The 13,614-nt window shown below is 35.8% G+C and overlaps 1 protein-coding gene across 2 annotated transcripts; it reads right to left on the reverse strand.

Moving 5' to 3' along the window:
• Positions 1–299: 299 nt before the first annotated feature.
• Positions 300–12,981, reverse strand: CDKE;1 (cyclin-dependent kinase E;1). Of its 2 annotated transcripts, XM_086645893.1 has the most exons (16): positions 11,433–12,981; positions 11,223–11,333; positions 10,102–10,205; positions 9,953–9,995; positions 9,767–9,865; positions 8,653–8,722; positions 8,459–8,553; positions 8,283–8,316; positions 8,125–8,209; positions 7,890–7,967; positions 7,164–7,211; positions 5,911–5,943; positions 5,653–5,761; positions 1,642–1,863; positions 1,468–1,537; positions 300–626 (listed from the first exon to the last, which is right to left on the reverse strand). In XM_086645893.1, exons 1-15 carry the CDS (start codon positions 11,649–11,651, stop codon positions 1,469–1,471), a joined length of 1,419 nt encoding a protein of 472 aa, XP_086502019.1. In that variant the 5' UTR covers positions 11,652–12,981; the 3' UTR covers positions 300–626; position 1,468. The 2 variants fall into 2 exon arrangements, with proteins under 2 accessions (XP_086502019.1, XP_086502020.1); XM_086645894.1 differs by having other exon boundaries at positions 300–1,537.
• Positions 12,982–13,614: the final 633 nt, after the last annotated feature.

Here is a 13,614-nt window from a genome sequence, read left to right on the forward strand (position 1 = left end):
ACCAACAGACTGCATAAACTGCGCTCTACGGGTGCATGCATTAGTGTCTTATACTTGCCTCAGATCAACCAAAATATACCCGTATCTATCAAAACGGCCCAATTTATCAAAAATTACCATTATCAATGTTTAACCGGTTTCTCTTTCGCTAGAATTGGATATCACTTCAGCGTATGACAAACCTCACAGAGACAAACCTCCCATCAATCCATGTCCTTATTAGATGTCAACAAGCATGTGCATGAAACCACATAAATACTCATGCCGAATGATCTACCAAATTGGCAGCAGAAAGAAAATTTACTGTAACAAAATTCTGAACTTCACAAGAAAGCTGATGATTTGCTTTGAAGAACACAAGAAATTGTTTACTGTTCAATTCTACCATATCATAGTAAGGGTTTTGGACATAAAAGTTTAAATAGAAACATGGAGGAAACTGAGAGATACATAAGAGGGAAGCAACTATAGAAGCTATTCTACAAAGAAAATGAAAACCTGCAACTCAGAAGCGTTGGGAGGTCTAACTTCAACTGACAGGTTCTTGGTTAATGGATCACATCGATCCCCCGATGCTTGTTCGTCCTAACAGAAGAATCTCCACATCTTCCTTGCATTACTGACAACTACACATAAGGCAACATGGGCAGAAAGGATATTGCAATGGACGAAAAATTGGAATCAAACACTTCCAAAGACATGAATAAGAAGGAAAGAAAAAGTATAGTGAAAGTTCTTACAGTAAATTATGCTTCCTATAGCTTAAATTATCAACTACAATAATTAAAAACAAATAACAGAAATCCCCTTCTAAATTTGTGTAAAGAAGGCTAGATTTTTTATTTTGCAAATTCTTCTTAATTAGTAACCAAGGACAATGGTAAAGCGTCTATTAAAAAGCCAAGTTGTCTATTCTTAGGGATTGACAAATGGTTCATCCTGAGACACATAAACTAGAGTATGCATACTCTAGTGTATTTAAACGTCTAACACCCAATGAGAGAGAAATATAGAATAATGACGTTTTACTGGTTAAAAGCCGGCTGGTCCACCCACATTGGTGGTTTATTTGACATTTTTAAACCTGTTTCTTACTCGAACCCTGGTTCAGTGTTGAGGCAAATAAAAAAATATTCTCACCAGTCCATCTGGTTGCTGGTCTTTATACTACTGGTTTAACAAGCAACAACATTATTTTTAGCATATCATACCACAGCAGACAGATATGAAGTGACAGTATCTACCAGACAGATTTTTTTACACTTTCTTATGCGAAACCATTTTTTTTGGTTTAATGAAGTGACAGTATCTATCAGACAGAATTTGACAATCAAAGAACATTTAGAACATACAGATAAATAACGCAGAGATGACTAACTTGGTTTGATAGGGGAATCAGTGGACGGAAATAGTATTCCTAGTGGTCTATTCACCCACTTTAAGTTGAAAAACAATCAACAAAATTACCTCAGAAACGTCTAGATTTCTGTTGTGGCGGATATCCGGGGAGCCCCATCCCCTGATCTCTTCTTCTCAACTATTACACAATATGGGTGACATATGAATTAAAAAGGGATCCAATATTTTCACAAATATAATAGATATTAGGAACTCAGCAAAAAGTTTCAAAATCATATGGACCTGTTGCTGCTGATGAGCCTGGGAAGTACCACGTTGCATGGGGATCCCCCCTGGATTCATTCCTGTGGGCATGCCACCCTGAGAAGCAAGATTGAAAGCCGTTATGCCTTGACCAGGCATCCGCTGCACCCCAACCATGGGAGGCATTGGCCGCAGAACTGGTCTAGGAGCAACTGCAGAAGGAGCTACTCCACTCCCGGGCATTGCATTTCCAGATGGTACCTACAAGACAGGAGAAACATAAACGCCACACGATTTTCACAAACGGGCTATAAAAATTGTAAACGTATATGTTCGAGATATGATGTATATACAATAATATATATAATCTATATCGTTCAAGAAAAGCTATACTAAGACCATGTATCTATTGTCAAATTATAATGCATAGAGGGAGAATAAGATTTCTGCTTACCAGGAGTTAGAATGAGTGAACGAAAGGTAATACAAGAACATGAAGCAACGAATTTGGTGGCATGATCAGGAAAACTATTAACATGGAAGAACATGCTTGGAAACAGACAAGAAATCATACTTAAGGCCTCGTTTCTTAACCTTTACATCAATCGACTATGGGTGTGGAGCCCTCTCTATTTTTCACTTGTCATAAGTGGGTTTCCAGATGTTACTAAATAGAGCTAAGTTAAGCTAGAATGGAAACAGATAGCTAAGAAACAAAACAACGAATATACGTATAGTTTATACAGAAATAACTAAGGCAAGAGACTCAAAGCCGATATTAGACTAGGCTTCTCATCGACCTAAAGGGGTTAATCTTTTTCTAGGGGTGCAAATGTAGGGTTTTTACAAGACGTGACTTTCAAAGAAGATATCGGAGTATGGAACAATTTTAACTGGAACACAAATTGCTCATGTACGAGGTGCGAGTACCAATGCAAGATACACTACCATGTCAGTATCAGGTACACTTGGGATATACCTCTTCAGTACGCCATTTTCGGTTGTGGTACGTTTTGGACTATTTCCCTAGAGATCATATACTCACTATGATGCATATAGAATAGATACACCTGCTCTAAGAATCCGATATCCGTAAAACTTAAAATGTTAACTAGTTAACTTAAAAGGTTGTAGTTAACAACTCAACTATTTGAGAGTATACATGTTCACGAAGAAATAGGGTTAGTTGAGGCGAAAGACCTCGGCATGCCAAATTTGAAGTGTGGAAGTGGTACGAGAATCCGGTACACAAGGGGGTGGAGTAGAGTATTTGGTAAAGTTGGTACGGGATAGCAGAATTGCATATAAACTCAGGATCCTTCTTTGAGAATTAATGGTGATTATAACAAGGAAATTTCTAATGACTAAGATCACGACACAACGATAAAATTTTCGATAGTTACTTCGTTGAACAATATAAGCAAATGTAATATTAGAGCAAGGATAATAGCATTACCTAAGACCTATATAATGATATCGGATCCACCAAAACAAATAGATGACAAAATATCCAATCATAGTAAGTTATATCATAATACACAATTGAATTCTCACTACATTAGTTATGCATGGCTCACCAATTGTCCACGAGTAAGTGGCATTAGTAGTTCAATTTAGTATATTAGGAAAGTATGATACTCCCAGAGTTTTTCCATTAATACTACAAGTTTTTTCATCTTCCATCCCTTCTTCCCTTTCAGGATTAACCGTGATCTCCATCATAAGTAATTATTAACAACTAATTTGCTTACTGATGAAATTTGGACTAGATTTTATCATTTTATCTTAGATAACTTCCTAGATTTGATATTCTTAATCATAGAAGCTTATTAAGGCTATGCATTCGTTCTTGAAGAAGTGAAACTTATGGTTTTCATATCTTAATGTTTTTCATGACTGTATTTGCATTAGGAAGTTGATTGCATTTAATTTGTTAATATACTATACAGATAGTATGCAAGTCCTTCGTATTGTATGATGTGGCTTGGGCATTATGACTCGTGAATTGAGAATCCATGGTATAAGGAGCTCAAGAGAGCTACTTCTTTGCAAGATGGAACATCATAGTGAGGAACCGAAACTTATCAAGGAGTACCATCAAGGATAGTGGCTTGGTATTCAGGGAGCCGGAGGTGGGGTGAGACGTCGAAGCTAAAGTTTGACCCAAGTTCGTAGTGCCTAAGTATGCAAATAGCTGTTGGTACTAGATCATTGTTCTTGCTAAAGCATGAAGGTTAGGAATCTAAGGGAACTTAAGTAAGCATGTATAATGTGTCTTGTGGTACTGCTACCTGAGGTAATGAGGTTGGAGTTATTATAATATGTTGGTCTCTATTGTACTCTACATCCGACTCTAGACATTTTCTTCTTATTTATGCCAAGTTGAGAATGTTTGATCTCTATACTCGCTTTGGAGAAGGCGGAAAATTAACAATACTAAGTTCAAACTTCAAATAATTCTTTTCGGAAGAAACCTATTTTTGTTAGGTTCAACTGTTCAGGTTTCATACTTGCTTCTATTGTAGTTATTTAGGTACTTTATAGATTATAATTCTTGTCTTAGTAACTCTCTAGTTATAGTCTCCTACTGCATGTATAAGTGTTTGCTTGATATGATATACATATTGGGAGATGACATGGACACTATTGTTCTTTGTGTATGTTGGATACGAGCGGCTCCCATAGGAAAGTCAATACTCCTAAGAGAGCCAGTGACTTGAGTATGTGAGTTTCTATATGTACGTCTTGTACAAATCTGCACCTAGGCGTGTTCTCCTGTTTGGACCATTCAATACATCTCCAGGTTAACGATTTTGTGGTGCAGTAATGGTTGGTCCCATACTTGTGTTGTTGTCTATGTTGCATATGTCAAGACTTAATTTCATTAAGAGGAAAAGTAAACTTGAGTAACTATCACACTGATCATGAGTAGGAATGCAATTCAAGAGCCCAGAAAAGCACATGCAAATTTAAGCAGCTTGAGACAATAACAAGATATCAGATAGCTTTACAATGTCTATATTCACAAATAAATAGCTATTGATGTGCACTGTATATCATGTAGGATAAATGCAAAAGATTAGCAGAGTTAGTTAGCGCGGTAGTACTATGGTGAAGGGAAAAATAATAATTATGTGCAAATAAAAGCCAGGATGTGAAGCAATCAAGTTAGAAATGATATGGACTCTATCAGAAAATGCAGAAATTGAATGCGCAGAAAGCTCATGGAACTATGTGATCCCTATTCAAATTTTCTTTTCCATTAGATATATGCAATGTAAATGATTCGGTTTAGTTTTTCTTTTTTTAGCTTGCTAGGTATTCTTTCTCCACATTATCAGTAGGTCCAGCACGAACCAATGCCTCCCTAGCTAGAGCATTGGAAAATAAATGATAAGGAACATGAGAAGTACACTTCAACACGCAATCTCTGTTTCTTTTTCCTTTTCAAATGTATTCAAAGAAGAAGGAAAGAGTTTTTTTTTTTCACCACAAACCAAATAAAATACATTTGCTGAAGAAGACGTAAGCATATCCAGTTTCTTAATGCACACAATGGTTCTTGACAGGTGAATCATTTAACATTCCCTTAAGCTCCAGTTTAATCCATAGGTACCCCGAAGAAACTCGTGTTTTCTCGTTATATGGTACCAATGTTTTTATATATGAGCAAAATACTAATATGGAAACAGGATATATAAATACGACAAGGACACCTCATCTCGTCAAACAAAAAAACTCAATTATAAACTAACATTACCAATATCACTTAAATCCGCTTATCATTGTCACATGCAAATTGAATTATACTTGTTTTATTATGTTTGTTATACTAAGATTTATTTCGTTGTGTTGCATATCATATGTGCATTAATCCACAGGACAGTCACTGTCCCTGGCTCAGTAAGAGTAAACCTCCACATGCTCTATGCAAATCCATGCTGCTATCAGACAGACTCTCGGCTGACTGCTTCAATCAAATAGAGCATTCAAATGGAAGGAAAAAACAAGAATAAGGACAAAAACAGAAATATTAGTTTCGTTTCTTACCGACTGGGAACCTTGGACACCAGTTGATCCCTCGAAATCAGTAGTAGTATCGACAGGGCGAGCAGGATAATTTACAACCTTTTCCCCCGGTTGGCTAGGCACCAATGAACTGGACACAGGTACCACATTTACCTCGTCAATTTGAAAAAATATGGACACTATATGCTTCATTATACACAATTACGATAATTAAAAAGTGATTCTACATTGAAAGAATGACCCATAAGGCCATAACAAATACAGCAAATAGAGACCTACTTGCGCCCGGGTAAAGGATCAATCCTGAAATACCTGAAAACAAGAAAGTGGACAAACTATGCTTAGAGAGAGTAGCTAGGAGGTTTTGCAATCAATAATACTAAATAATTCAAGTCAGAGTGTATCAATAAATTGAAGGGTATCAATTAAGTTGTGCAGCCATGATTTCCAATTTCCATTACAGTGCAGAACCTTTAAGATTAACAACCAAGGAGTCAAGGGCAATGCCGAATCATTAGTGCTCGCTTTGGCAAGACATACCATGAAAGTGATGGAGATCAGGAGATGTGACAGAAGCTTTTTGTACAACTAAGAATTATAATCAGCGTAGAACAATAAAAAAAAGTAAACACAAGAAAAATGAGAAATACAAAGCATAAAAAATAAATTGCAACCAATAGAACCTTTACGTATCACATGATGATTAAAAGATAACATAAGACCCCTTTATGTAGTGATCAGCCAAGCTACAGGTTTAGCACCTTTATGTTGCTAAATCTCCTCTTCCCTAAATTGACTAAAAAACTTACTATTTTGCTGCTACTAACTTAGTAGAGTTCACTAAATCATTTTCATGAGTAACCTTTTCATAAGCATAAATATTAAATGTCTCTTCATGTAAGGATGATTAATGATTTATCGAATCAATGACAGACAGTTCTCTATATGTACGTAATAATGGTGTGGAGTAATATTAATATAACTAATACGACGCTAGGGGCTGCTTCTTAATCATGCATTGGTGCTTCCTTGTCCATAATAGGCATGGAAGAAATTGTACCGAGACAGGGAGCAATTATTATAAAGGTTTTATTTACATTTACATATTAGATAAAGTTATGGACAAGAGCCTAATAACTAGATTACTTCTTCAAACGTTATGTCAAGACTCAAGAGCCAAAACTACTGAGAATATTGAGCAGCTAATATGATTTACCAATCGCCTTCCTATCTGACTAATATATCAAATTGAAGCTTCCAGTATGTTGCAAGACACATCACCAAATGCGAAGAGAAAACATTGGGCCTAGAGGAGATTGTATAGAACGGATGCAAACAAGATCGAAAACATATTACTCATAAGAAACTAAGACAGGGTACACATTTCAGATCCCATTTGATAAAACAAATTACAAAACGTAACCAAGAGTTATGAAATTAAATGTATTACTCATGCTCCAGGGCTTGTGCTGGTGAAATACGCAAAACAAATAACAAAACGTAACCAAGAGTTATGAAATTAAATGTATTACTCATGCTCCAGGGCTTGTGCTGGTGAAATACGCTTACAAGGATCATACCTGCAAAGAAAAGAATCAATGTTATAAAACCATTCAAGAATTTAGATACAGGATTCTTCAGTTCACAGAAGAGATACAAGACAAGTTTGGTATCAGAAATTAACTTCTTCAGCCTTATTCTGCAAGCAGCTTACACTTTTTTGTCAAATAACTTCTTAAGAAATTATCTGATGAGATTAGAAAGGCATTCTAGCAGTAGAAACTACGTTCCTTTAGTTATTTCTTGAGTTTTTTTCTAGACGAACTTTCACCAATATTTTGAAGTGTAAACTTCCATAGTTTCGTTGAATTTTGTGCCAGCATATTTACATAATAAATTCAAAATAACATGGGACACCAACCCAATTGACAATACATTCCCCAGCTTATGTCAATTAGCATTCTCACCCCTATCATCTCAGAGACTTATGAGTTTATAACTCTGCATAAACCCCATAGATGATCTCAAGCACAAAAGTCCATCCTTACGCTTATTGCGCGTTCATAAATTTAGTCTCCCAGTATCTGGCAGTCGCAGCATATATAGAGCGGCTGAAAACACCTATAAATATTTTTTTTAACAAGGACAAAGATATTTTATTGACGTAAGAATAAAAATTAGATAAGATTTCCTGTTGCTCATGAAAGTAATTTATATTAACTTGACAAAAAAGAGGTGGTGAGAAAGGCATAACATACTCGAGCATCTTCGAGAGGAGGTCATATGCAGGATTTTTCTGCGAGAGAGGAATGACACTGCAAAGGCCAGGAGTTTCACTGCCGGAAGTAAACATTACAACAATTAAAAAGTTATTCACTAATATTATCACAGGAAGTAGAATGTCATGGATGTGATACAACCTGTAGATAAATGCCTGACGAAAATGACTTCGAAGAATTAATAATAGTTTGGAATAGGAATAACAAAACTTACTATTTACGCCCCTGGATATGTTGTTGGTCAGATTGCCAGTGAGGAAGATGCACAAGATCTGGCCACTTCTCTTGTGTTGGATGGCCTAAGTTATACATAAATGATAGAAGTCAGCAACGGATAAAAGAAATAGAAATAGACAAGCAATGGTTGAATACCTAGGACTTTAAATATCTTGTCAAGCTGATCAAACTGCATCAATGAATAACCAATATTAGCAACATAACAAAGAAGATATTGAAAACCCCCTAAAAGCTTAATACTGGAGGTAAAATGGAAATAAGAAAGAGGCAGATTTATGTAATGGAAACTAAATTAGAATAATATGTAGAACCTGAAAAGGGTTTGGTGTAGCCTTGACTTCCACGCCTTGGAAAAGAGGCTTTAAAGTCAGTAGCTCCGCAAAAATGCATCCAACAGCCCACATATCTTATTTCAATTTTAAAGAAAGTGTATTTAAGTCAGGAAAGAAAACTTACGAAAATGATTTATCTGGAATTAAAGAGTGTAATATTGAATAGAGCATACCAACAGCACTCGTGTAGTGCTTGGCTCCCAAAAGCAACTCAGGTGCACGATACCAAATTGTTACAACAACCTGTTGTTGTTCACATGTGACAAAGAAACAGCTAAGACAGGAGTTGAAAGTGAGGGATGTAAAAAAAAATTAACGTTCATAACACATAAACAAGATGCAGCGAAACACTGCAGACAATAAATGTTGACACAATGGAAATTTGGTGCAATCATAGAACTAGGTAAGAGGTGAAATATAACCCATCTTTTCCATTCTGCGGAACTACTTATACTAATCTCAAACTAAGCAGAATTCCAACTCTACATGTTAGGTCCTTTATTAAGTTCAGGTTGCCTAACATCCTGCAAGCATCATACAGTTCTAAGCTATACCCTTGGCTCGTCCCTGACCCTGCCATGTCTATTCTTTTCCAATAATCAGCCACGTCAAGTTCATGAATTAAGCAAGAAGCATGACTGACGCCAGCCTTAGTATGAAGTATTTCAAATTCTTCTCTATAATCATTATTTTTAGCAATCAGACGCAAAACAAAGCCAAATTTTTAGAAAATGGAGAATTTTGACCAGTGTGTGATGGCAAAGAAAACACTTCAGTGAAGACGTCATATTGGTTAAGAATGAGAGAGAATACAAGTTGCAGATAAATTCAGTGCATCATTTGGTAAGAGGAATGTAAAACCACCAAAAGTGATACTATGATACTACCCTGGAAAACATTAGGATGAGAATCGTAAACCAGTTACAGATTTTTCCAATGAAATAAGAGCTCTTTAGAGATGGAGCACTTAATCTAATGTGAGAAAAAAGTTCGAACTTCCTTTGCACGACCTCTTTGAAGTGATTATACTTTGAACTTTTCATTGCTAGAGAACTTATTTCACTTACCCACTCTCTTCTCTCGGACATCTTATGTATAGAATTGCAAATCATGCAGGCAATGCACTCCAGGAACGAGATGCAGTTTGAAGCCAACAAAAAGAGGCAATGCACATACACAACAAAAAGAAAAAAGGACCAAGGAAAAAAAGGGAAAAATCATACAAGCAAACAGGCCACGAAACTGACAAACAGTAACATTGACCAGAAGAAAGATAGTGATTCCTACCCCATTTTCTGATAAATGCTTCAAGGGGGCTTGGTATATTCTAGCAAGTCCAAAATCAGCAATTTTTACAACTCCTTGTTCCTCCCCATCACCCATGACCTGCTCGAAATGCGCTATTTCATCAATCAGTAACAATCATAAATTTACGTATAATAGGAACAACATACAAATATATTGAAGGCCTACCAGAATGTTGGACGGCTTTAGATCTCGGTGTATAATCCAGTTACTACAGTAAAAAAAATATTTAATAACAATAATGATTATAACATAACTTCAACTTACATGCTACTAATGTAGTGCCTACCGAATTGAATTCTTATATGAAATTTTACCTGTGAAGATAGTTCAGCCCATCCAGAAGCTGCCAGAGTAACGACTTAACTGTGTAAGGATTTATAGAATGGTTAACTTTTTCTCTGTGATGTCTTATAATTTCCTGTCAAAAGAGAGGTAAGTTAACATTAATTATACAGTTCTATCATATGGATCGCCTAGCTTGGAAAATAATATTAGTATTGACAAGATAAATGAATCACTTATCAATGTTAAACAAGAAAAACTAGTTGCAAGCTGAATGAAACCCAACCAACCCTTTGTTTTAACATAACTAATATGGTTACTAAAAAACATTGAGTCCTTGAGATACATCATTATGTGCATCTTATGTACACCATGGAATGAAATAGGGACACGTAAAACTTAAATATATAGAGAATGCAAAAGCAAATATAGCATGTACGGGTAAACTAAGATTTTGTGTTGGCACATACATTTATATTTGATCCTCAAGACGTGAACAATTTTGAGAGTTTTAAGCTCTTTTAGGTAGGTGACTTAAACACTACCGAGAGGAATCTCTACAAGGAGCTGGTAGTAAAAACATTTGGAGTCTTAGTGGAACTTTAATGTTCTAGTTCCTTTTACTTGTTATGTGATTATAAATGCCCATTGGAACAATTCATCACATTAGTCCGAAACATCTAGTAAAACAACTCTATGCAGATTATAGACAAAAGTAAAGGTAAATGGTAAAAGAAAGGTTTTAAAACAGCTTTTAGGTTTTCTCTTTCGTATCATATAATCGACGAATCGAATTTCGCATAAATCTCAGCCATTGGACAGAAAAAATAAGATAATACCATATAGACATTTTGAATGCATAAAAAATCACCATTCTAGCTACTTACTCAGAACAATGTTTGTCAGCTCAAAATCACATATACCCATCTAAAGATTTGACCTAATTAAAGAGAGAAATACTGAAAATTGTCTGACAAATACATTTGTTAATTGCTTTTTGCCAAGTATCCAATACTAAATCAGTTCTTACTTTAAAAAAAGGAAGAAACTGACAAATCAATTCACAATTTTAAGATCAAACTAATAAAAGCAAATAGAATTAACTGAACTAGAATCTAATAGTAAGTATATTAAAACCCCAAAGAATTCTTACATAAAGATCATGCTCAGCGTAATCAAAAGCAAGATAAAGTGACAAATCAGCTGGATTAGTGTGAACATTTACAAGCTTAACCACATTTTCATGAGTAATCTCTCGAAGCAACTGCACAAGTAGTGAAACAAATCAACAACAAGAAAAAAATGAAATTTTGAAAATTGAAAGAGGGGTTATTGAGTATAGAGAGAGAGAGAGAGAAAAAACCATAATTTCACGGATTGCAGTTGGGGAAATTCCATCACCATCTTTAGATTGCTTGAATTTCTTGATAGCGATGCATTTGCCTCTATTTGGTTGATTTTTTGTTCTAGCAAGAAATACAAGACCATATGTTCCTTCTCCGATCTTACCGATCAAATCGTATTGTTGTAACCACGCTGGTTTATTTGAATTGTTGTTATTTCCGATGTTTCTATTGTTCATCTTCTTCCACACCTTCCTCTCTCTCTCTCTACCCTCCCTCTGCTACCTCTCTATCTCTTCTCTCTACTTCTCCAAATCAAAATTTTCTCTCTCCTCTTTTTATCACAGCGGGTGTTTTTGTTGATAGGCAAAAGCTCAATTTCACTATAGGGAGGTTGTTCATGAGGCATCTAGTTATCATTTTCCTTTTTAAGAACGGAATAATGATAGATCTGTCAGATTTATATGGAAAATTGTACGTTTACTAATTAAAAATAGTAAGTGAAATCAAAAGAAGATGATAATTCATCTATTGAGTCAATATTATGGAGGGCGCTTCTAAAGGCACCAGGCCAAAAGGCTGTTAGCATCCAAAATTTTTATTGACTTGAGTCAATGGCCATTGACCCGGAGTCTCTATAAGCACCAGTTTTTAATGTGGGTTACGTTCACCTCCGTTTTCTAGTGAGAGAAAGAGAAATAGAAGAGGCAAAAAGAAGAGAGAGAAGTGAGTCATGGCAGGTGGTGGAGCTGCTCCCGCACCAAAACAAGATGACTTGCAACCTCATCCGGTTAGAGATCAACTACCCAACATTGATTACTGTATTACCAGTCCTCCTCCATGACATAAGCCCTTATTATTCCAAACTCTCTTACTATTTAATATCTCTTAACTTGAATGTGGGTTTTTTTCAATTTTCTTTCATCTAGTTCTTCATTTCAAGTTAGAAATCATCTGGGTTTTGTTGTATTTGTACTTTATTTGATGATTCTTGTAGCTAAACAGGTGAGGTTTCCTCTTCAACTTAAGTATACCATGAGAATCTCAATGCTAATTCAAGGCTTATTAGCCACAAATGCTTCCATACTCTAATAACCTTTATCCTTCAACCAATTCAATTCCTTCTGAGATGAACCCATTATTCTCTTCACCCCTCAAAAACTTTCGACCTGAAACCCCATCCATTATGTCAACGAACCCATTCATATCAACAACAAATTCTTCAGAAACAGTCATGGAATCCAATTTGTCTCCTCTACTTGAACCAAAAACTTAACAAATTGATTAATCATCCTTTCTTACTCATTTGAATGAGTAATTGGGAAAATTTTCATCCACAACAGTGAGATACGATTGCCCTTGGTGTACAACGAGAGATAAGAAGCAACAAAGAATTGAAGTCCTAGGGTTTGATAATAATGGACAAGGACAGAACTAGATCTGGTTTTTTTAGAGAGAGAGAGAGGAAAAAAAAGTACTGTAATTAATTTTTTTACTTAGACAGAAAGTTTGAAGGGAAATTGGGATTTTTGGTTGGTTTTGTGAGAGATGGATGGAGGAGTTGGGATTAAGTGAGAAGGGACCGGTGCCTACATAGTTATAGAGTGCTAACAGAGAAATGAGCTGTTGGACTTGGTGCTTTTAGAGTTGGATGCTAACAGCCTTTCACACTGGTGCCTTTAGAAGCACCCTATTATGGATAGTACTTAATAGGTTATGGATTTATTTTTTTTTAGGACGCCTCTATAGGCGCCTCTCAAAAATGCTATAGGGGTCTCCCCTCTCTAGGGGCCTCCCTAAATTGCTTAGGCGCCTCCACGAGCGCCTCCCTCTTCTCTCCCACTTTTCCGTCAATTTCTTTCTCTCTTTACCTTCTCAATTCTCAACCTAAAAATCAATCAAAGATCAAACCTAACAAAATCCATTAATCTATCAACAAAAACTCGTTACTAATCAAAGATTAAACATCATGAAGGACAAAAAAACCTAGGTTTCTTTTTAACTCTTCAAGCTTAAAGGAAATACAAAAACCATTAATTATCAAGCTTAAGATTCTAGGTTTTGTTGAGATGAATAAACAGTAGATAGTGGATGAAGAAACCAACCTAAATTTGGGGACGAAATATCAACTTCCTCCATTTTTTTCGGATTGGTGATATTTCATCTCTCGTCAGTCCGAGACCTAATGCATGGTTTCGGACT

The sequence above is a fragment of the Eschscholzia californica genome, unplaced genomic scaffold (assembly GCF_041429995.1).
Source record: "Eschscholzia californica isolate CP2 unplaced genomic scaffold, dmEscCali1.0.p SCAF_6, whole genome shotgun sequence".
Classification (NCBI taxonomy): Eukaryota; Viridiplantae; Streptophyta; class Magnoliopsida; order Ranunculales; family Papaveraceae; genus Eschscholzia; species Eschscholzia californica.